At 41.4% G+C, this 22,094-nt stretch overlaps 4 protein-coding genes and 1 long non-coding RNA gene across 11 annotated transcripts; 3 read left to right on the plus strand and 2 right to left on the minus strand.

Annotated features, from left to right (window-relative positions):
- Window positions 1-1,186: 1,186 nt before the first annotated feature.
- On the minus strand, window positions 1,187-6,778 carry LOC107982208. 2 transcript variants are annotated; one of them, XR_004226481.2, is made up of 3 exons: window positions 6,645-6,778; window positions 2,587-2,979; window positions 1,187-2,512 (listed from the first exon to the last, which is right to left on the minus strand). It is a non-coding gene; the product is annotated as an uncharacterized LOC107982208 (long non-coding RNA). The 2 variants fall into 2 exon arrangements; XR_001729757.2 differs by having other exon boundaries at window positions 2,068-2,493; window positions 2,579-2,979; window positions 6,645-6,769.
- Window positions 1,590-15,494, plus strand: LOC100121664 (membrane-associated guanylate kinase, WW and PDZ domain-containing protein 1). Of its 5 annotated transcripts, none has more exons than XM_031921694.2 (16): window positions 1,590-2,073; window positions 7,549-7,639; window positions 8,214-8,532; window positions 8,602-8,809; window positions 8,988-9,195; window positions 9,287-9,475; window positions 9,559-9,823; window positions 9,903-10,570; window positions 10,652-10,732; window positions 10,938-11,298; window positions 11,373-11,520; window positions 11,683-11,988; window positions 12,063-12,344; window positions 12,425-12,598; window positions 12,671-12,805; window positions 14,096-15,494. In XM_031921694.2, the coding sequence occupies exons 2-16, from the start codon at window positions 7,570-7,572 to the stop codon at window positions 14,243-14,245; spliced, it is 3,564 nt and encodes a 1,187-aa protein (XP_031777554.1). In that variant the 5' UTR covers window positions 1,590-2,073; window positions 7,549-7,569; the 3' UTR covers window positions 14,246-15,494. The 5 variants fall into 5 exon arrangements, with proteins under 5 accessions (XP_031777554.1, XP_031777556.1, XP_031777557.1 ...); XM_031921696.2 differs by having other exon boundaries at window positions 11,686-11,988; XM_031921697.2 differs by having other exon boundaries at window positions 8,217-8,532.
- Window positions 15,495-15,672: 178 nt separating this feature from the next.
- Window positions 15,673-16,702, plus strand: LOC100677812. The gene is made up of 5 exons (XM_003425460.4): window positions 15,673-15,890; window positions 15,966-16,098; window positions 16,170-16,275; window positions 16,347-16,464; window positions 16,543-16,702. The coding sequence occupies exons 1-5, from the start codon at window positions 15,758-15,760 to the stop codon at window positions 16,578-16,580; spliced, it is 528 nt and encodes a 175-aa protein (XP_003425508.1). The 5' UTR covers window positions 15,673-15,757; the 3' UTR covers window positions 16,581-16,702.
- A 127-nt stretch (window positions 16,703-16,829) lies between these two features.
- LOC100121696 lies at window positions 16,830-18,227 on the plus strand. The gene is made up of 5 exons (XM_001605258.6): window positions 16,830-17,051; window positions 17,141-17,285; window positions 17,365-17,464; window positions 17,538-17,670; window positions 17,744-18,227. The coding sequence occupies exons 1-5, from the start codon at window positions 16,886-16,888 to the stop codon at window positions 17,770-17,772; spliced, it is 573 nt and encodes a 190-aa protein (XP_001605308.2). The 5' UTR covers window positions 16,830-16,885; the 3' UTR covers window positions 17,773-18,227.
- On the minus strand, window positions 17,812-22,074 carry LOC100121713 (fas-binding factor 1). 2 transcript variants are annotated; one of them, XM_001605274.6, is made up of 16 exons: window positions 21,944-22,074; window positions 21,752-21,866; window positions 21,510-21,688; window positions 21,045-21,423; window positions 20,829-20,968; window positions 20,517-20,757; window positions 20,150-20,436; window positions 19,869-20,080; window positions 19,638-19,800; window positions 19,275-19,566; window positions 18,967-19,199; window positions 18,749-18,892; window positions 18,516-18,680; window positions 18,269-18,426; window positions 18,053-18,200; window positions 17,812-17,980 (listed from the first exon to the last, which is right to left on the minus strand). In XM_001605274.6, exons 2-16 carry the CDS (start codon window positions 21,849-21,851, stop codon window positions 17,915-17,917), a joined length of 2,907 nt encoding a protein of 968 aa, XP_001605324.2. In that variant the 5' UTR covers window positions 21,852-21,866; window positions 21,944-22,074; the 3' UTR covers window positions 17,812-17,914. The 2 variants fall into 2 exon arrangements, with proteins under 2 accessions (XP_001605324.2, XP_031777558.1); XM_031921698.1 differs by lacking the exons at window positions 21,752-21,866; window positions 21,944-22,074 and having other exon boundaries at window positions 21,045-21,359; window positions 21,510-21,568.
- Window positions 22,075-22,094: the final 20 nt, after the last annotated feature.

A 22,094-nucleotide genomic window follows, 5' to 3' on the forward strand; every position in this document is an offset into this window, starting at 1 on the left:
GCCTCCCCCCTCCACTGCTAGAATACAGCTGGGATGTGGCTGGGAGCTGCGTACAACAGCTGAGGCGACGCGGTATAAGTCGTATAGTTTTCTTCATTACCAACTGTCGTAAAGAGATGCAGGGTGCGCTGATGGAATCTCGAATTATCCGTCTATGAAGATAAATTAGCATCATAATTATTCACAAACAAAATAAATTTGCTAAAACGAACGTAGATCGCATAAAAAAAGAAAAGATTTTTTTTTCAAAGTGCAAAAAGGTGGTCATAGTCGCTACTACAGCCGCCGCGGTTGTACAAACAACCCCGAACCCCGCTCGCATCGTCCCTTTGCCCTCCAACCCTGTGTTCCCTCCTTGTATGACAAACCTGGCACAACTCTGACCTCCACCACTCCAACAACGCCCCTTGTTGCGACCGCTGCCACTGAACCCGCCTGCATGCTCTGTTGATAATAACACACACTGTACTGCAACTGATTACCATCCCCTCTTTTGAGCGCGCGCGCGCCGGAGCTCCTTATGGGTCAGAACCAAAAACCCCTCTCTCTGCCCGGTCGCCGCGCCGCCCCTGAATTGGACTGGTCTCCACTGAGATTGGTCGTCACTGGACACGCAACCATTTCCTGTGCCTCGAAGGACCGACCGTCTCTCTCTCTGTATGCCGCTGTGGACTTCAATATCTGCCTCATCGTGAGGGCTTTCGACTACTACTATAAGCATGGGGTTGCAACGGTGCTCTTGCTGCTGCTAAAACCCAGCTCTCTTTGGGTCGTCGTCGTCGTCGTCTCGGACTTCGACACCAGGGCTTCCAAGAATTGACAGGAACGGCGGGCTCTAGAACATCGCTTACGGAGTTGACGCTGAGAAGCTTCGGACCACCAGCTTAGGGTGGATTTCGGCAGTCTTATATACGAATCGTGAATTATTCTTTCCGCTTGCGAGTTTGCCTTGGTAGCATCGGAAAGCGATGGTATAACGGGGTAAAAAAATTGTCAAATTCTAAACAATTGCGGGTGATTTTGGTAGAATTTTATCTATCGATGATTTTAATGCCAACCCGCGTACGCGTTTGCAAATGCGTTAAAAAAGGAAATAAAAACTACTTGGAGTTTGTGCTCGGGGTCTTCACCGCCTAGCGGTAGCCGTAGGAACTGTTCAGGATACTATAAATATAATATAATTGGATTTTCTTATTGATCGAAGGTTTTTTTTTTTATTTTTGGCAGATAACACAAATTATCCTCTTTTAGTTTAGCAAGTGCGCAGCGTTTACAAAATTTCACCAAACCAACAGCTAAAAACGAATTATTTATACGTTATTTGCACATATAATAGTCATATTAGATTCTATACCAACATGTAATAATATACTGTCGCAACTTTTTGCTCCAAACCAAAGGTCAAAACTGCGAATTTTAAAAAGCGTCGGCGGTGCGGAACAGCGGAACGTAGCCAATAAAGAAAAGAAACTAGACTCGATCGGTAAGCTGGAACGCCGCGGAGTCGGAACCGCAGCCGCATCAGCCGGCAGCGAACTCGCCGTTGAAACCACTCACCTCTCCTCTCTCTCTCTCTCTCTCACTCGCAGCCGCTCGCGTATAACCGCGTATAGCGTGTCAGTTTTCTTCAGCTGCGCGCGCGCGCGAGTGGAAAGGAAACGCGGCGGTGGTGCGCGGCGGAGGGAAAAAAAGCCGTACACACGTCGCTCTCCGCCACAGCGGCGTTCGTTCTCTCCCTACTACTTACTCACTCCGTAGCGGTAGCATACCTACGAGAAGCACACATACGTGCGTACGCCAGCAGCAGTCCCTTTATCGCTGGCGGGCCGAGACGATGACTGGTGCCACCTTAGCGTGATTCACTGCCTCGGCATCCTGGCTTCTCTCGCTTCTCAGTGCGTTTAACCTCAACGGACTCTCCACTTCAGTGCATCTCGCTCTGTCCCTCAGTCAGTGCTCTTGTGTATACGTGTGTGTTTGTGTGCATAGTGCGCCGACCTCGGCTCCGGGGAGAGGCCAGACGGGAAGATGCGGCCCCAGTCGGCCGGACCACCGATGGATACCCCAAACGAGGTGAATATCATAGGAAATTGTATATTTTTCAACCCCCTTTCTCTCTCCAGTCTTTCTGTGACTGCTGCGCTTTTCTCGCCGCGGAGAGAGTGAGTTGTAAAGTAGTGCTGCACCGCGTTGTTGCACGAGTATACAGAGGCGGGGCGGCCTTATTGGGACGAATGCACTCGCTCCGGAATTCATTAGGACTCACGACTGGCCTCTTATTATAATCTGGCTCTGATGAGACGCCGGAACTCTCAAGGCAGTGATAATGAGAGAGCTGGCAAGACTTTTGGGAGGTTATTCAAATAGTGCAGCAACAAGTGCTGCTGGAATGTGTATAGCTGTGTGTGTGTGTGTACGTAGTGGTGCAAAGATGTCTTGCTCCGAGCAGGTACTTTCATCGAGTGCTCCACACTCAGTTTCCTGTATGCAGTCCTGGCAGAAAGTAGACAAACTAGTAGCATATTACATAAATTAGATAAAGTACTGTGTAATGAGCAGCATAGTTTATGATTATTACCGTGATACCTCATACTTATACTTATTGGAGTACAGAGTGCAGGATCTTTTTTCTTCGCACAGTCAGCAAGTCATTGCAAAAAGTATGGCATAAAGCCCACATAATTCAAGGCATTTGCCTCATGAGACATAAAACTGTAATTCATAATCCAATGTGCACAGTGTGCTCATCTCCTGTGATGACTGGCAAACTGGTTTCAAAGGGCAAAGTACTCGCTGGCCAGAAAAAGCTTCAAGCCTCTGCGCAGAAGCTATTTCTCACAATCATCTCTGACTTTCCTCCCATTCTCTCTCTCTCTCTCTCAGTCGCTATGTGTGTATAAAAAGTGACTCATACGCAGCTGTCCAAATCAAGAGAACTCTCAGCTCCCGCTTTATGGCGTTAATTTTTCAGCAACAACCCTGTCACACGAAAAAAAGAAAAATTTAAAATCTCGCGTCCACGAATACCCACACACAAAGCAGCTCTCGTTGACAACGGCGGGAGTTGCGTGCAGGCTCTCTCTCTCTCTCTCTCTCTCTCTCTCTCTCTCTCTCTCTCTCTCTCTCTCTCTCTCTCTCTCTCTTCTCCTCCTTTCTTCTTCGTAGCGAAATTTTCGAGTCTACTCTCAATGGGCGCGTTGCAGACAGGGCATTATATGTCTGTGCAGAGGCATACACATACTTCAGGGGAAGATGCGCAGCCGGCGAATAGAAATTACGAGAGTAGGTACGCACGCGCGCAAGTTGGGAATCGTCGGTTTTTGAATATACCTGCCGGAGCGTTTGCTCCGCTATAGCATGTAAAAGAGCTGTGTCCGCACAAAGGCTCGCTTGTTTAGAGCCGGGGCTACTTGTCTCGTATCTTTTTTCGGGGGGACCGATAACGAGAAACCCTTTAAAATTATAGTACTCCCGCAGCTGCATCGAGACGCGACTTTCTCATGGGCGAGTGCGGGATGAAGAGGAAGAGAAAAAAATTATTTCATCGCTCGTGTTTTATTTTGGCTCACTTGTACTCAGTACGCGCATTATTCGGGTATAATAAGGCACTCGAAAGCGCAGAGCCACTTGGTCGGCAAACAAACGAAAAAAAAGAAAGGCGACATCGTCGACTCTGCGGGAGACAGCTGTGTGCGCGCTGTGCGAGAAGAAGAAGAAGACAGTTTTTTCTTCTCGCTCGCGCGCTTCGCTTTTCACTGGCCCGCAGGCGCTGCTTTCTCAAGCGCGAAAAAGGAGAGGCCAGATGTTTTCCCCTTTTTCCTGCTGCTGTGCATACGCGCTTCCTCTATATGCTTCTCACTCGCGCGCGCGCGCGCGCGCGCTTCCTCCTACTCTCCGATTCATGTTAATTAGGCGCAGATGCGCCGCCGCCGCTGCCGACTTTTTTTCGGCTCTTTGTGTGCAGCGTGTACTTCTTTTTCTACGAACCTCCGGCGAGCGTCTGCTGCTTCGATTTTTGGTGAGACGCGCGGATGATCGTTTCCGCGGAGTAGGTGGATTTCTCAAAAATCCGCTCCTGGGAAGTTTTATTTACGAGTCGTGTGCGCGGATGAGTAATTAATACGCATATTATGAATTACAAAAGAAAAAAATTCTTTCTCGTTCGAAAAATATTTCCCCGATTCATCGAGCGATAAATCACGCTTCCCGTTAGCTCGATTTTTCAAGAAAACCATATGCACGTAAAGCAGCCCGTAAGGATTCCGAAACCGAATACGGCGGCGCATTCAAGTGCAGCAGCAGCAGCAGCGCACGACTGTATGACCACCTATAGAACCGAATCTCTCGCTATCGCCCCCTTCACTATTCCAGCGTCTAGTCTCTCTCGTTCTCTCTCTCTCTCTCTCTCTCTCTCCTACTACTACCACCACCACCACACACTACTGCCGCTTTAACTCCATAAAAAAACAGCGGCGGCTGCAGCAGACACCGACTCGCGCGCGCGTCGAGTTTTCATTTCGTAATTTCCAGTTTCCCGAGATCTCTCTCGCTCTCCTCATCGATCTTCGAGCTATTTCTGGCGACGTGAAAAAGTCGTGTGTATCTCTTGCGCCATTATGAATGAAATCCGTTGTAAGAGAGAGAGAGAGAGAGACTCGACTTCTGTATACATATAGGAAATATGCATATGCGCCTCGTCGCGGCTTATCTTAATTTTAGTGCCCCGCGCACTTTCGCTCTTCGGCGATTAAAAAAAGCCCATTGGCGATTCGCGAGAGCCAAGTTTACGCACTTGTTTACTGTATACATATATACGTCTTGTATATCTGCGACGGAGTAGCGGAGTCATTCACTCGACCGGTGTGTGTCTGTGTGTGTGTGTGTGCGCGCGTGATTTTCAGTGCTCATTCATGCGAGGAACCGAGAGAGCGCGAAAGGTTTTAATTTATTTTTACGACGCTTTGTTCGATTTTTATTAAATGCTTGCTGTGGATGAAAGCCTCGCTCGAATAAAATATCATTATTCCGCCGTCAGTTTCAAAAACTAAACTCTTCAAGCAACAACCGACCCATTAGTTTCCCATTACACAAGAGTTTCCTCGCATGCAGCAAAGCAAAAAAAAAAGCCGAATCCTCTTCGCGTGCAGTAAACACGAATCACGCTGTACTTCGCAATCGCGTCATTTTCTTCTCTATATAACTCGGCGCACATGCAGCGCAGCCCATAATCTCTCTCTCTCTCTCTCTTCACGCAACAGTAGACGCCAAGGCAAACACGCTGCACCGGGTGCACGCGAGAAAAACCTGCGGCAGCTGCGTCCGCGCAGCCGTCTCTAGATTTTCCGACGAGAGAAAACCCGGACGTCCTATAAAATGGCGTCTGCTTTTTATTATTCTCCTATGTGCACACTCGTTTTTCTTGAATTTTAAAAAATGCAGAGGATGCGTTGGGAAATAATGGATTCGTTGCCGAAACTCCGACGATGAATAGTCGATTCGGTGTTGTTGTGACATTTTAGTCACTAACAACGAGATAGAGCGATGTTCCCGGTGTTTATTCGCGCGTTGCACCGAGTACCGCATTGATTGCAAATCGAGCCGCGTGTATTATTACAATACCCCATTGTACAGTCGCTAATCACATCGTAGAGAAAACCGTTAATCTCGATAGCGTTAAAAGCGCCGTAACCCAACCGAAATTCTCTCAGCAGCAAAAAAGCGAGGAACAAAAAAAAAAAAAAAATCCGTCTCTTCCCACAAAAAAGAACCACACAGCGCCGCCGCCGCGACTCCCACACGAAAGGAAAAAATCGCGAGCGTCCCTCATTTACCGCACGCGCTCCGCAATAATTTTCTCTCCTCAGCGCGCGGAGCAGCAGCCAGCGCCGAGTATAATGCCCACATATAGCGAGAACCGCTGCTCGCGCAGAAAATACGTATAAGCGTCGACGACGACGCTTTTTTCTCACGCGCCTGTATTTTCTTCTCTTCTTTCGCTCGTCGTCGTCGCGCGCGAGAGCTAGAATTTTCCGCAGATGCCGGATAGAAAGTCGAGTGGCGCACGATGGATGTGGTGTGTATTATACGTGTAGGTCACCGCTCCTGCGGCTTGACGTGTTCTTTTTTTTTTTTTTTTTTTTAAGCGAGCTGTGTGTATAGTGTCGCTTCGCTGATGAGATTTTTTACGCGCGCGGGAAATGTGAATTTTTATTCGGTCTTGTTGCGCGGATGAGTCGATTTCTTAGGACGTGGAAACCGTTCCGTTTTTAAATTATCAACGGTTATGAATCAGTGGGTGTACTGTTATACTCGGCTCTTTACTCGGAGAATTGGAAATTAATGGCCTCGCAGTATACTGAAGCCTGACTTTAAAGAATCAGTTTTACCAATTTTATCAGAAAATTGCTGAAATCTCGGCGTAAAATCGCAAACACGTGAATGGAACGGTAATAAGTCACACACGTATACGCGAGTGCAGTTAAACGACCCTTCGAGGTCAGTCGCGCGGAATGACCGGGTCAGCTGATCTTTCCTCTCTCTCACACACACACACACACACACCCGATATCTCTTACTCTCTCTTCTCCGCTCGCCGCAACAACAATCGCCCGAAGACTTCTCTCTCTCTCTCTCTCTCTCCATACCTTTATCATCGAGATAACAGCAGCAGATAATATACGATAAATAAAATTATGGCCATCGATCGTAACGCGGAGAAATGGGTCATCGGCTTCTCGCCGCCGGTGCGGATGACAAGCGCTAACTTGATTTTTCATCACGACTGCGCTCGGCCTCTATGTCTCTGTATTTATAGGAAACTTTATTACTGGGTTACGCGCCGATTTGAGAGGAAATTGAATAACTTCGCGGCCAGTAACACTTTGCCATTGACGTGTGGCACACATACACACACCCGCACACAGGGAGAGTTTCGTGCATAGTCTGCAGTTTCGACGAGATTGGCGCGCTTTTGAATTGCGCGCTCGTCTACATTCGCGGCGAGGCTAGTGCGATTGAATGTTCTATTTCTGGAAATACAGCCGTTTGTTTACTTTCTCCGTCGTCGTTTTTTCTTTCCCTCGTTGTTTTCAAGGAAAGCTGGAAATAAACAATCCGATCGATGAGTAAACCGAAGGCCGTCGTTCTCTGCTCTTTTGAAAAAAAAAAAAAAAAAAAGAAGAACCTTCGGACGGAAGAGTGTATTCACGGACTCGCGTTATACACAGCGGCGGTGGAGGAGAATTGCCGTTAAGATCCGCGCAATTTTTTCCGCCGCTCGCTAACGTGTACCACCTACTTGCTTATGTACGGAGTCGTGTCGCGGGTCTTCGCGGGGGAATCCGAGGCGCGCTGCCGCTGCTGTCGTCGTCGTCGGGTATATAGTGTTACTCGTGTACTCGATGCGTTATGCGCAGTGTCTTATAAGTATACCTCGTCTCGATAACGGTCGTATTTCTACGGATTGAGGATGTGAGCGAAGCTTGTCTCTGTATGACAGCTTTTTGTTCGATGAATACTAATAGAACTTTATCATCCTTTTGATTGCAGGCATCAGACGGAAGATGAAAAATGAGTCGAGGGTTCGATAGTATGGCCTCCAACACCGACAATTCAGCATCGATGGACGACCCTAACGATGGTGAGTGTGAGCGCTTGTATAGCATTCGGAGCCTCGACAATTCGTTCGATCTCGAAATCAATTGGCTCTAACGAGCCACAAATAGCTGTCTATCCGTACAATTTAACTCTTCGGCGATTCGTGGAGACCAGCTCTTAATTGAGCGGCGTTTGTGCGTCACCTCCATTATACCGATTTACATAACCATACAATGCTGTATACAGAGCTGTTTCTTTGGAACGAGTTGGTCTACTATACGCATGCGGCTGAGCCTCAATTACGCCTGTGTGTGCGCGCGCGCGGCGCTTTAACGGTAAACATTTAATTAGGCGATTACGAGAGAGCCAGTCCTGGAACAGACATACACACTTGGAAAACGATACTATTGTGCGCGGGAGAGGATGTCCTCTTACGGCCTGAGCTCGTTGAGGATTTCGGTTCATATTTTTCCACTTAGAACGCGTCGAAGGCTGATCATTAAAGTATCGTTAAACGTAATTTGGCCGGCGGATAACCGAGACGTTGTCGACGATATTTATGAGTAGGTCTCTGGATTAAAATTTATCCTACTCTCTCTCTCTCTCTCTCTTCGCAGCAGACAGCATGAGCAAAGAGATCCTGGGCACGCTGGACGGCTCCGACCAGCCGAGCCCGAACCTTCACCACCACCAGCAACAGCACCGGGTGCCGCCAACGTACGTCTACAGCACGGAGCAGAGCGGCCGCAGCAATGGCCACTACTACCACCACGAGGACGACGAGGACTCGGGCGGTGGTCAGATGGATCACCACCACCTCGGCCACCGGCCCGGCGGTCACCATCATCGACAGCAGGCCACAGAGGACCAGCTCGGCCCGCTGCCCGTCAACTGGGAGAAAGCCTACACCGATTCCGGAGAGGTTTACTTCATCGAGTGAGTCTCCTTCATACAACTGAGAGAAGATGTCACTGAGAACTTGCTTTAATGCGATTACTTTCGCAGCCACAACACGGGCACGTCCCACTGGCTGGACCCTCGGCTCTCCAAGTTCCAGAAGCGCTCGCTCGAGGAGTGCCTCGACGACGAGCTGCCATACGGTTGGGAGAAGATCGACGACAACATCTACGGCACCTACTTCATCGACCACGTGAACAGGCGCACCCAGTACGAGAACCCGGTGCTCCAGGCGAAACGAGCCCAGCAAAGCCTCGTCAGTATATTTTTTACTCTGTGCACTTCTGATGTAACTGTAGAAGGCTTGATAGCGAAACTGCCGACGCAGCCTTATCGTTGTACTCTGACACGCTGAGAAAATTTTCTCTCGCGACGATGCAACGTAGTTTTGATCCCTCAATAGTATCAAATACTAATGTGATCTTTCTCTGCAGAACGCGATGAGTGAGCGGAACAAAAATCCGCACTTCACGAGGAATCCGGACGAACTCACGGGCCAGCGGATATACACGACCCTGGTGAAGAGCTCGCGAGGCTTGGGATTCACGATAGTAGGCGGCGACGACAGCGTCCAGGAGTTTCTGCAGATCAAGAGCGTCGTGCCCAATGGACCTGCTTGGTTCGACGGAAAGCTCCGCACGGGTACGACATTTTATGCGTTAATCTTCCCGCTATATTATTGTTGTTTCCTGATCAGTTGAGTTATCGTATTGATTTTGCTTGTTTGCAATAGGTGACGTGCTGGTCTACGTAAACGACACGTGTGTACTGGGTTTTACGCACAACGAAATGGTCAACGTTTTTAAATCGATTGCCAGCGGCGAGACCGTCTCGCTAGATGTCTGCCGAGGCTATCCGTTGCCCTTCGATCCGAACGATCCCAATACGGAAGTCGTTACTACTAATGCCATCAATGCACCAGGTATGATAGACTATTGTATTAATTATTTAGTGTAAACGTAAACGTTCATCCATTAAAAATCAAATTCAACGGAAAATTTACAGACATTCTAACGGAAGAACCGAGTTTGTATATGGACCTTGAGCGCTCGGGCTTGCGCGGCGGCGAACGCTTTGACTTCCTCGACTCGGCTTCGTTTCTGCCGGTGCACGCATCCCAACAGAACGGCGAGAACCTTACGACCACCGCCTCCGTGAATTCAATGCCAGATCTCTGTATCTCGGAAAAGCTTGGAGAATCTATTAACGCTATCAAGAGGCCGAGCAGCACCGACATATTGCTCTCCGACAGCCTCGACCATCCCACACAGTAAGTTACACTGCAGTTCGTACATTGTCGTCATTCAATTAAGACGATCTATTTTTTAATCAACAAATATTGTCTACAGTTCTCACGACGACACACACTCACCGGTACCGTCAAAGCCTCCGGAGTTCCTGACCATTCCGATAGTAAAAGGTATTACAGGGTTTGGCTTCACGATAGCGGACTCGGCGCACGGCCAGAAAGTCAAGAAAATCCTTGATCGAGAGCGCTGTAAGAACCTCATGGAATCCGACATTCTTGTGAACATCAACGAAGTCAACGTCCGCAACATGTGTCATGCCGAAGTAGTCCAGGTATTAAAAGACTGTCAACGCGATCAGGAAGCCTTGATCTACGTGCAGCGCTCGGCCAGCAAGTCGCAATCGGCGCTTCAGGACAAGGACTGTCTGGTGAAGGAGCCAAAGGAGAAAGGCCCGCTCGACTTCTTCCGCAGCAAGACGCCCACCGCCGATATATACAGCACACAGACCAAGACCATTGTACCACAACGACCGAAAACGCCCCTCATCGACACCCGCAACAAGTCCAGGGCCTCGCCGTTGCCACCTCAGAAGCAACAACAGCAGATGTCTGTTGTGGATCATCAAAATGAGCTGCAAAACGCATTAGACAATAGGTACAAGTATCCCAATCAAGACTACGCGCATGGAATATATGGCTACACGGAGATGCCCTACAAGCCCAACATTTCACACATCAACGACAATTTTGCCACGATGAATCTCTCTGGTAAGCGGACCTTATTGTTCATCGTTTACTATGAATTATTTTTAAAATAGATTTTTACAACGACGAATCGTTATTCTATAGCTCGAAAACGTTATTATGTACCAATTTCTTCTCTGCGTAATTTTATTAACGTCAGGACATGTCAGTTTATTAATTATTCAGGTATACTCTTGTATATATTTCAGTATTATATGTGTACCCAAATGTACATATGTAAATTAGCAAATCCATCAAGTTTATTCATAGCCCAGTTATTTTTGTATATACTGATTCAAAATTCAACATCTAAATATACATGTTTTTATTCTTACGTGAAAGTACACCCGTGCTTGAATCAAACGTAACATCCTGCTCATTATAATTATAGACGGCCTGGAGGTAGAGGAATCTCTGCGAGATGCGATGAAGCGCGAGGAGTGGCTCGCAGCCAACAACGACAAGCTCAACTACAGTAGCGAGGTCTACTCGATCGACATAGCTCAGCAGCGTCACCCAAAACAAAACGGCGTCGTGATGCATCACCATGGCATGGCCGAGTACTATAAGGACATCTATGCGGTACAGTCACCGGCGCATTCACAGTTCGAGGGTGACCAGGGTGACTACAGTTCGTATGCGGCAATGATCGGCCAGGAGCAGAATGTCGATACCGGAGAAATCTGGGACAAGCAGAAGGAGACGACAAGCTTTGAGCACGAACAGCCTCACTCCAGTTCCATCATGCCGAGGTACCTTCTTTTTTTTAACTTTTGTTAAGAACTAAGAGGGCAACTTCATGATTATTTATTGCTTTTTCGTATAGATATGGGATTTACGGAGGTGACGCTGGAAACGAACTGATCTGCCCATCGATCCCCGACATCGAGTGGATCGAGACTCTTGTAAGTCTTGTTAGGCAAGACAACGGCTTCGGCTTTCGAATAGTCGGTGGTACGGAGGAAGGATCTCAGGTTGGTATCTCACATTCGAATATTCTCTTCTTTCGATTATCACCGAATCGCTTTCGGAAATTTGTATCTCTATGTTGATCAATTATTTTTAAATAGAAAAAGGAAAATAAGTTTACAAGTTATTCGTGATCTCTAATTTGTCGTGTGCATTTGCTTGGTCAGCAGGTGTCTGTAGGGCACATAGTGCCAGGCGGTGCGGCGGATGTGGACAACCGTCTGAATACGGGTGATCTTATCATGTCCGTGGACGGTGAGAGTGTGTTGAATTCGTCGCACCATCGTGTGGTTCAACTAATGATCGCTGCTGCTGAAAACGGCAGAGTTACCCTCGGCATTCGCCGTCGTATTAATGCCCATAATCATCATCATCATCAAAATCATCATCACAGCATGCGTGAGAACTTGCAGTCGTCCTCTTCGTCGTCCTATGGATGCCGACCCATTGGACACGTACAATATCCTTACGAGGTTCGTAAAGCAATCAGTACTTATAATTAAAAAATGTATTATAATTCTACAATGCTATCAATTTATGATAACAGGTAACCGTTACGCGAATGGAGAACGAAGGTTTCGGTTTCGTTATTATCTCGTCGGTGAACAAAGCTGGTTCCACAATCGGCAGGATAATCGAAGGCTCGCCAGCCGAGAGATGCGGTAGACTGAATGTTGGCGACCACATACAAGCAGTAAACCACGTGGACATCACAAACGCTTGTCACAAGGACATCGTCAATCTCATCAAGGACTCAGGCTACTCTGTCACACTCACCATAGGCTACCCCTTGGATGACTGCTACAGTAATGCTTCGTTGTCTCAGAAGGTACAATACTTCTATACAGTAATTTTAATTCTTTATAAACAAAATATAGCAGGCTATATTTCTCTGTATATGACTCACAGGATGAGATTATGACGGGTGACGGAGATGGCGAACAGTATCACGCCGTTGAGCTGACCAGAGGCACGCGAGGTTTTGGATTCAGTATCCGTGGTGGTCGAGAATTCCAGAATATGCCGCTCTTTGTACTACAGATCGCGGAAAATGGTCCGGCTTTCATTGACAACAGACTAAGAGTAAGTCACGAACATTGACCTTTCATTTGGAATAAGTAGAACATGGCTAACTAATTCTGTGTTTTTATTCAGGTGGGTGATCAAATCATAGAAATCAACGGTAAAAATACCCAAAACATGACTCATACAGAAGCTATCGAAATCATCCGAAATGGGGGACCGACGGTTCGGCTGCTGGTGCAACGAGGCTGCCAGATGCCGTCAGTGGTAGGTGCTCCCTCACATCTCTACGACATGAACATTTAAAATCAGCAATTAAAACTGCAAAACCGACAACAAAGCTAACACCAATAACTCTCAGCCTTTCATCGTTGTCTCGCCTCATCCTCATTGTTTTTTTCTTTTTATGTGTAATTTTTTCTTTCGACAATAAGGAGATACAAGCTGTTGCGCATCGATTTTTTTTATGATGACGTTTGTATCGCTCCATATTGCAAGAGTGTATATAATTTACAGTTGTTTTATTAATTTTTTTTTTTTCATTTTAATGTTGATTATATGAAATCGTTACGATTACTGAATGACATCAGTACTCTAAGGTTTTTCCTTTTTATTTTCTCCTCTCATCAGGGTGGACAATAATATTAATCATGTAAAATAGTGTTCACATGTAATGCAAGTGATCGCCGTTATGATTTATCATAAAATAATTCATCACTATATCGGTAGGGTGGACTGAAAAAATTATTCAATAGTTAGGATTCCAATAGCAATTAATTCGGCTATAGTCTTGTTGCTCACTAACGGAAACTTACCTGACGGTTAAAACGCATGGCGCTTGAAAAATCAGAAAACTAATAAATTTTAACAATATTTGTTTGGTTTGAATATCCATGTTTCAAGAAAAGAATGATTGCTATTTGAACTAATTGATTTTTCAGTTCATTATTATAAAAGGTTTAAAGATTGTATCTTTTATAATTTCTATTTTATAAAAGATTGTTACTTCTTAAATAATCTTGCCGCAACAAATCCTGTATTTAACGATCGATGTATAATTTGATCAAACATTTATGTCTCGAATATTAATCCCGACTAACACGTGTGATAAAGTAAGGAAACATTGTGCCTTGCGCGTGTTCTGTAATATTAACATAATCCTTGCGTCTCGTGCGTAATCGTAAGTGTTTTCATGTATGTGAATCGTAAAACATTGGCTTATCCAGTGAAAAAGTTTCTTCGATAAATCGAATTATAATTTCAACGTGTATACCATTTTTACACGAAGCAATTCAATTTTCATTTTAATGTTCAGTGAGAGTTATATATAATTATATAAAAATGTATGCGAATCTCAAAACTTATAATTAAATACATTTTTTAGAATATGGACGCGCCATTTTGTACGATTTTATTAACTTGTATATGTAAATACAAATTCGCTTGTAAGACTTGTCAGGGAAACTTTTTCCGGTCAGCAAAACAAACCCATCATAACAGTTTTGGAAATAAGGTGGAGAACTCTCATGTTGAAGCTCGTTGAAATTCATATTGTAGAATTATATCAGGCTCGGCGAAACGAGCGATCGTGTGGACGGCGCTAGTCGCACGCCCGGAATACCGACGAACGAGAAGCGATCGAAAAAAAGCAATCGACTATCCCTGTCGCTAGACTGCTGCTGCTCATCGAGAAGTGGCCGGACGTGAGAGTCGCAACGGCATCAAATTTACATGAGCTGCATTTACGTAATTTTTAATAACTGATCCAAGGGCTGTGAAAGTTTTGTGGCGAAGCGCGCTGATAGAAACGATTTTCCCGACTCTTCCAAGTCTTTTCAAGCTTTTTTTGTACTCGAATTTGATGTTTTAGTATTAATGTAATTGTGTGTTGCTACGTATAATGAATTTAAATTTGGGATTAACGAATACTCTGTGTAGATAAAAAAATGAAAATTCTGCCTTTGAATATGAAAAGACTGTCGGTACAAATGGCGCTTTCACATGTCCTTATGCGAGTCACTGATCTTTCCGTAATGATATGTTCTAAAAATAAAAAATTAAAATTAAGTTCAGTTAAAACTAGAAATTTTAGTGACTCGAAGAATAAAACTCGAAAAGACTTTTGCGAATTTATGTAAGCCGAAACTTAACGTATATGTATACTTATACAAATGTAAGAATAATTTGTTGATGCATTTAAGAGAGGAGCTGCGCTTGAATGAGTGATAGATTTATTCGTATGCAAAGTAAAATTGATTGATATCACCACAAAACAAACTTTTAGTGTTTACGGAATCAGAATTTCGCAGCTTCTCCATCTTTTGTAAATTAAGTTTAAGTGTGAGCATTGGGAATTGCAACATTCAAGATTATTGAAGTTGAAACGCAGTAAAAAATAAGAATTTGTTCAGCTCTGACATCGCCAAAGAACGCATTCTATACATACTCTAGACCAGCGGATAGCCCCGCGCGTTAAAAGAGCTTGCGATAGTCAATGAGATTAGAAAAAATGAATGATTAAAATTAAGATGCCAGGGAACATTGTTGATCTTTCTTATACACAAGATTTTCTATTTTTATACAAGTAGCTAAACGTCGACGAGCTTACAGCTGAAAGTTGCAGCTGCAAACATAATCACGATTAACGCGAAGCGCGAAATGTATTTTTCGACTTTGATAATCGGAAGTATCGTTTCTTTCTCCTTACGAGTATGAGCGTCTAAAAAACATAACGATTCGACAAGTTTACACTGTACCGTTATCTTTCTATAATTAACCTTGACGATATCCACTGATGTACGCCGAAATATTTTTTATAAAAAAAATCCTTATGTAACGAATAAATGTAAATAAATTACATCATTGTGTAACAAACTATTGTAAAATGCTTTGTGGTATCAATAAAATGAAGCATTTAATTTAATGAAAATTACAAATATATATAAGTTGAAATTTATAATATTTTTTCGATTCTTTCTTTACCTGTGAATTATAGATATATAGGTAAGTAAATGATAGCTGTGATGTGGTGTAGGGCACTGCTCTGACACCCACACACACACACATATATATATATATATAGGTCGCCGACTGTTGATCCTTTGCGTTCTGCCTTGCCGACCTCCTTTTTCTCATGATAGTTATAATAATACGTTACGCTTATAGTCCCCAATGTTTTGAAAGTCCGTACGTACAGGTTGTATATTTTTTGACTGAAAAATGTCGAATCTTTTGGAGTTAATGGAACGATTGAATAAAGAGGAGGAACTTCAATTAGCCGACATGCAAAATCGTTTTGCTGAACAAGACAGAAAATATGAAGAGTTGAAAAAAACACTGGATTTCTACAAAGGTTGACAAGACTCCACAACTACTCTATAGACTAAATTCGCATGAATTTATTTACAACAATAATTTTCTTTATTAGATGAAACTCACAAGCACACAGACAGCTTCATGAAAAGTTTAGACAAGTTAGTGTCAAATAAACATACGATTGAGAAGGCTCTTAAGCGAACGGAGAACCTCACCGGTTTGTCAGTACCTCAGGAACAGCATAGGTAGGACAACTTATGTTCGTTACAAGTTTCTTAGTTGTTGCAAATATTGATTGATGTTTGAAATATTTCAGCACTGTCGTAGATTTAGTTGCCAAAATGGCCAACTTTGTAGGCAACATAAACAATGTTATAGATGCACCCAATACTACTTGTCCAGATGCCATTCACGAGGATGTGGTAAGCATATTATCATAGATTGCATGATTTTATTCTCATAGATACATGTAAATAATCTATCCTTCTTATAGGTCAATATTATGGAAAGAACAGAAAATGATTTGAAAGTCTGCCGTACAGAAGTTACTGAAATACAGGATCTGCTGTACAATACAAAATCTCTTAATAGATTATTAAATGATTCTAACGGTATGTTTTAACATTAAGGAATACCGTGTACAATTAATTTGAGCATTCATTGACAGAGTGAATCTTTTCTTATTTTAGAAGAACCTGAAAAATTGTCTGACACAATTCTCGCTTGAAAAAAAGGAAAAAATGTGATATTTAATTTATGTACAGTTGTAGTTTAAGGAAATGTTATGATCAACATAATATAGTTATTTGTATTTTTTATAAAATAATAAACATATTTTTTATGAATTAATTTGTATTGAACATTTCATTTCATGTCAGTCAAGTTAGATATGCAGTGTTTTCGCTTATTACGTCAGGTTAGGTTATAACGTTTTGTTTGAAATATCTATATATACTTACTATACGCGATTTCAAAGTTTTAACGTTTTTTAAGCCGTATCGTGAAAGTATATAAGTAGTAAGAGGTAGCTGCATGGTAAAGCATTATTCAGTAATCGAGAAAATGTCGGAAAATATGAGTGATTTGTTGAAAAAGATGGATACGGATGAGGAGCTGCATCAGCAGGAAGACCAAAACTATTTTGCAGAGCAGGATAAGAAATTTAAGGAGCTACAGGTGAAATTAACGCGCTTGAAAGGTTAGCTTATTTTTTTTTTGTTTGTATTCCTTGATTTTACTTTTTTTGTGATGCTTGCTCATTCCACATGTTTATTTTTACTACTGCAGAGGAAAACAAAAAACAAATGGACATCATTATAAATAGCCTGGATCAATTGATATTGAACAAGAGCGTTGTTGATAAAGTACTTGAACAAGCGGGTAATGGTTATGATTCTGTACCTATAGTTCCTCCTGCTGAGGCAAATAACTTGTATGAAGTATATTTTTAATTTATACAAATTTTAATTTTTGTAAGAATTAAAAAGTGTAGATTCATAAAAATTTTTTAGAACTGTTGTGGAGCTTCTTTCTAAAGTCACTGGATTTATAAATAATATGGAAGATTTAAACACGTCAAATAAGACTTTATCCAATGAACTTCAAGAAAAAGTATACTTTTAGTTTTAACAATCACAATCAAATTTTTCTAGTAGACTTTTTTACACAATTTTTGCTTTTATAGGTATTAACTGAAGGTACTGCACAAGATTCAAAGAAAAATAGCACAGACAAAGAAGAAAAGAAAGATGAAAAATCTGTACCACAAGAAAAAAGAAAAGAAAATGTCAAAAGTAACCCTAAAAAAGATTACGCAGGTACTGATATTGAACATATATTCATAATAACAAAGAAAAATGACATTTTTTTGATTGAATAACGATGTTTCAGATGGCCAAAAGACTAGTGATGCAGTGTAATATTGATAATAGATCTATTTGCAGCCAATTTTAAAACTATTTTAAGAAGATTAATTTATTTTTTTTACATTTTGTATTCAATTTTAAGCATTACAATTAAATTTTTACACATCAATTAGTGCCTAGCAGTAACAGGTAAATCCTATGACATTTGTAACTTATTGTCCAAGTCCCATTTTAACAAAAGTAGATGTGGGTCTACAATATCCTAGAAAAATATTCGTTTTAGTTTGTAAGTCCAAACTTAATAATTTATTTGAAAAAAAAAAAATAATAATACCTTGAAGTATGTTGTATATTGCATACTGGTAGATTGCACCTCTGAAAAGTTGGATTGCTCCTCTTCATGAATAATTTTATTGTTCAATTTATTACTTATATCTTTCTCAGGCTGTTCCACTTCACTCACTCGAAAAGATAGTCTTTCTCTGTAATAAAATTTATGAACCAGTCAATATGTTTGTGGAGTCTATTTATTCTGTTATCTTAATCTTACTTTGCTAGTTCGAGTTTTTCAGTTGCAAGTTTCGCTTCTCTTTCATTCAAGAGTCTCTGCTGAATTTGTAATTCATTGAATTTCTCTTTGTATCGTTCTTCAATGAAACGAGCTTCTTTCAAAGCTCTCAGGCCTTCTTCTCTTATGGCAACAGCAGACTGATTCATTTACAATATTATAATTCAATCAGATGTTCTTAAAATGTACATAAATTAAAGGTTATTCAAAAAATATAAATCTTAAATACCTGAGTAAAATCATCAAGTTTTTTTGCCTTTTGAATGAGATTATTTTCTTTCTCTTGCAGAGCATTTTTTTGTATTTCCAGCTCATTGATTTTTTCCTGCCACTTAAGTCTTTCCTGATTGGCACTCGATGCAGCTTCTTGTGCAGCTTTTATGGTTGCTTCTAACTTTACGAATAATCGTTAAAATTTTGTACAGATATGATTAGATATATGTCTTACAACTAAATATTTACTTCAATTTTTGATGATTCATCAACTCCGATTTTCAGTCTATTGAAAATTTGTAACTTTCCTCTTTCAGTAGCAAGAGTTTGTCTTTCTTGAGCAAGCCATTCTAACTGCCTATCTTCCTCCTTTGCCCAAGCATCTCTCATAGCCTGTAATATTATTTTAACACAACGATCTTAAAATTTCGCACCAGAGAAATAATTAATATTTCGCCTTTTCTTACTTGTAATCGCTCCCGCTCCCAATTTGTTTGCTCAATGAAAATTTCTCTATCCCTGAGAAGTGCTTGTTCTCTAGATTTAAGAATCTCTTCACTTTCTTTAAAAGTGTTATTTTGTTTTCTAAATTCTTGTATTAGTTCGGACGTTTCTGATTCAAGCTTCTGAATTGTTACCATAAGCTTGTGCTTTTCTTCAGCAAATGCATCCTTTTGTTTTTCAAGTGATTCCTTTAAATCTGCAAATTAAATAATTTTTTATAACCATATAACTTAATTACAAAATAAAAAATTAGTATTGAGCAGTAACTAACATTCTATATTTTTTTCTTGAAAAACTAGGTGATTGTCCTGAGATTCAACAAAGTTGTTATCTCTGCTTTCAAACTTTTTTTGCAAATTTTCAAGACCTTCAATTATAACTTGAGACTTATTTAAAACATTTTCGACGTTTGTACCGTCTAATTTCATTATTTCAATGGCTTGTCGTTCAGACTCCTTAGATTTTGTTATTCTTTCAATGGTTTCAATGTGCTCTTTTTGCATGACTTCCATGCTTCTTCGATGATTATCGCGGATTTCATGAATAAGACGCGCATGTTCTTCCTAAAAATTAGAGAATTTGAACGTTTATTTTTGTATGAATCATGATAATATCAATTCGTTTCAGGATTTACTTTGAGTGTCTGTTTCTCAGTCTTATGAAGTTTTTCGGTGTCAAGCATTTCATCCCTCAGTTTTTGAATTTTCAATTTATAATCTGCTTCAACACACTCCAGATCATCCTGCATTCTCTTTTCCATCTGTATCATTGCTTCTTCCAAAAACTGCACTTGTTTTCTGTGAAAGACGAATTAATTTTATAAAATTATGTATTACACAGTAGATCAAACATTGTTCGTTCATACTTGTAGGATTCTTCAAGAATGGATATTTCTTTTTCATGCTTTTCTCTCAAGCTCTCTAAGGTATTTTCTAAGTACAGTTTTTCAAGTTGAAGTTTTTGTACGAGACTTTCAGACTCTTCTTTTTCGTCCTCAGATTCTTTAGACCCAAGCTTGACTTCTTTATTCACTGTTAATTGCATCGATGGTACAGTCGATGGTTGAGCTGAAAGTGTCTTAATTTTACAAACATTAACATTTAATGAAAATATACCATTCAAATAATTAATCGTTTTTTAGCTTACTTGTATATAACTGTTTATTCTGTCTTGTTGTGCCTTCATTTGTGCCTCAAGAAGAGCTTGTCTTTCCAATTGTCTGGCTATCAGCATGTTAAATTGTTTCTCCTGCTCAGTGAGCTTAATTTTTTGAGTTTCCAATAAATTATTTAGTTTTTCACTCTGTTGAGAAAGAGCGGCTGCTGTTCTGAGTTCGTGTTCCTGCTGTTGCATATTTATCATTGCTGCCTGTTGATCAAACTCAATACCTAACAGCTGTGATGTCAGACCCTGCTGTTCTTCACTTTCGGATCCTGTTGGAAAAGAATAGTTATTCTAATTTGAAAAATCCAAGAATTTGCACGAAATCATTATTGAATCATTTTTATCCAACCAATTGTGATTACTGTTTGATCTGTTAAGCCAGAAACAGTTTTTCCTATAACTTCTGCTGATTTGGCAATCAATGATGTTTCACTCTGAACAGGTTTTTCAGTTTCTTGCTTCTGTTCCTTGGAAACTTTTGGACCTCCTAGCCATTCTGGTAAGTCTTCAATAACTGGAGATTTGGTTATGACTTCTCTAGCTGTTGGCTGAACTATTTTTTGCTCTTTAGGTTTTGGAGTATCATCAATCTATTAAGAAAAGGAGATTTGTATTTTACATTGGCAAGGAATAGATTATATAATTCAATATTTGCAAATACCTGCAAACTTGACATGGACAGGAGTCCCAGTGGGTCATTTTGAACTGTTAAGGCTCTTCGACCTCTCCTAGGTTCTTTTGGTGCACTCAGGGAAAAGCCAGCATTGTTTACAGTTTTACTTGTACTCTCATTCAGCAATCCTACAAAAAAATTTTTTTAATGATTAATTAAATTTTTCCATCTATATTCAAAAGTGTTTGAATAACAATGATGTACCAGTAAGGGCTTCTCCAGAATTCGAACGAGTTGCAGGAGCATCATAGTTTAAGGGATTGGACCTCCTGCCTGTTTCTATCAATGGACTAGACTTTGGTCTGCTTCCAAATAGATCTTCCATGAGGGATGTCTTTTTTGCTTGAGTATTAACAGAAGTCTTGGATTTATCAATTAAATGGTCATCATCATCATCATCGAAAATAGACTTCATTTTTGGAGCAGATTTCTGTACAGGATTTTCTACTTTCGGAGCAGTCACTGTACTATTTGATGGCCTTATTGTATCAGATTCCTTAAAATCTGATTCTATTACTTCTAGTTTTTCCAGTGAGTTTTTAGTAGAAAGTAATGGTGAATTATTTGGTTCAGTGTATTCAGCCTAATAAATTTAAAGATATTTTCAACCCAATAACCCAAACTCTGAATTGTGGATATTACAATACTAAACCCAGCTAAAACACTCACTATATGTGCATTGGCAGGAGTAAAATCTTGTGCCTCTGGTGGATCCTCAGATTTCAACCCAAACAAATGAGATATCTTACTGCTCTGTGCAGCTGCTACAGGTCTATCTTTAAAATATTCCTCAGAATCTTCTTCATCAGAGAAGTTCAAGTCCTTTAGAGGATCGTTCTCATCGATATCTAAAATTTAGCATTGTAGTATTAAATCATCAGTAAAAAAGGACCACAACAGAGTAAAATTACCTCTGAACGCAACTTTCTTCTTGGACTCTCCAATACCCGAGTCCTTTGTTTCACTAGCTTTACGAAACAGACTATTCTCAAGTTCATCCCAGTCTTCCATTGCATTTGTTTCTCCCTGAAAACAAAGCACGCGAGATCGTGTGAGAACGCGCGACAGCAATGTATAAATTAAAATCAGAAAAAGAATCTTACAACAATGCTCTCACGAACGAGACTCTTTCTTTCTTTTTTTCATCTTTGATTTCCAGTCGACGATCTCCATTCAACGCGTTTTTCAACTATAGGCATAAGTACACTTACTCCATTGGCGTCGATTTGAAAAGCTCATTAAAGCCCGGTGCTT

Source organism: Nasonia vitripennis, chromosome 1, assembly GCF_009193385.2.
Source record: "Nasonia vitripennis strain AsymCx chromosome 1, Nvit_psr_1.1, whole genome shotgun sequence".
In the NCBI taxonomy this organism is placed as follows: domain Eukaryota; kingdom Metazoa; phylum Arthropoda; class Insecta; order Hymenoptera; family Pteromalidae; genus Nasonia; species Nasonia vitripennis.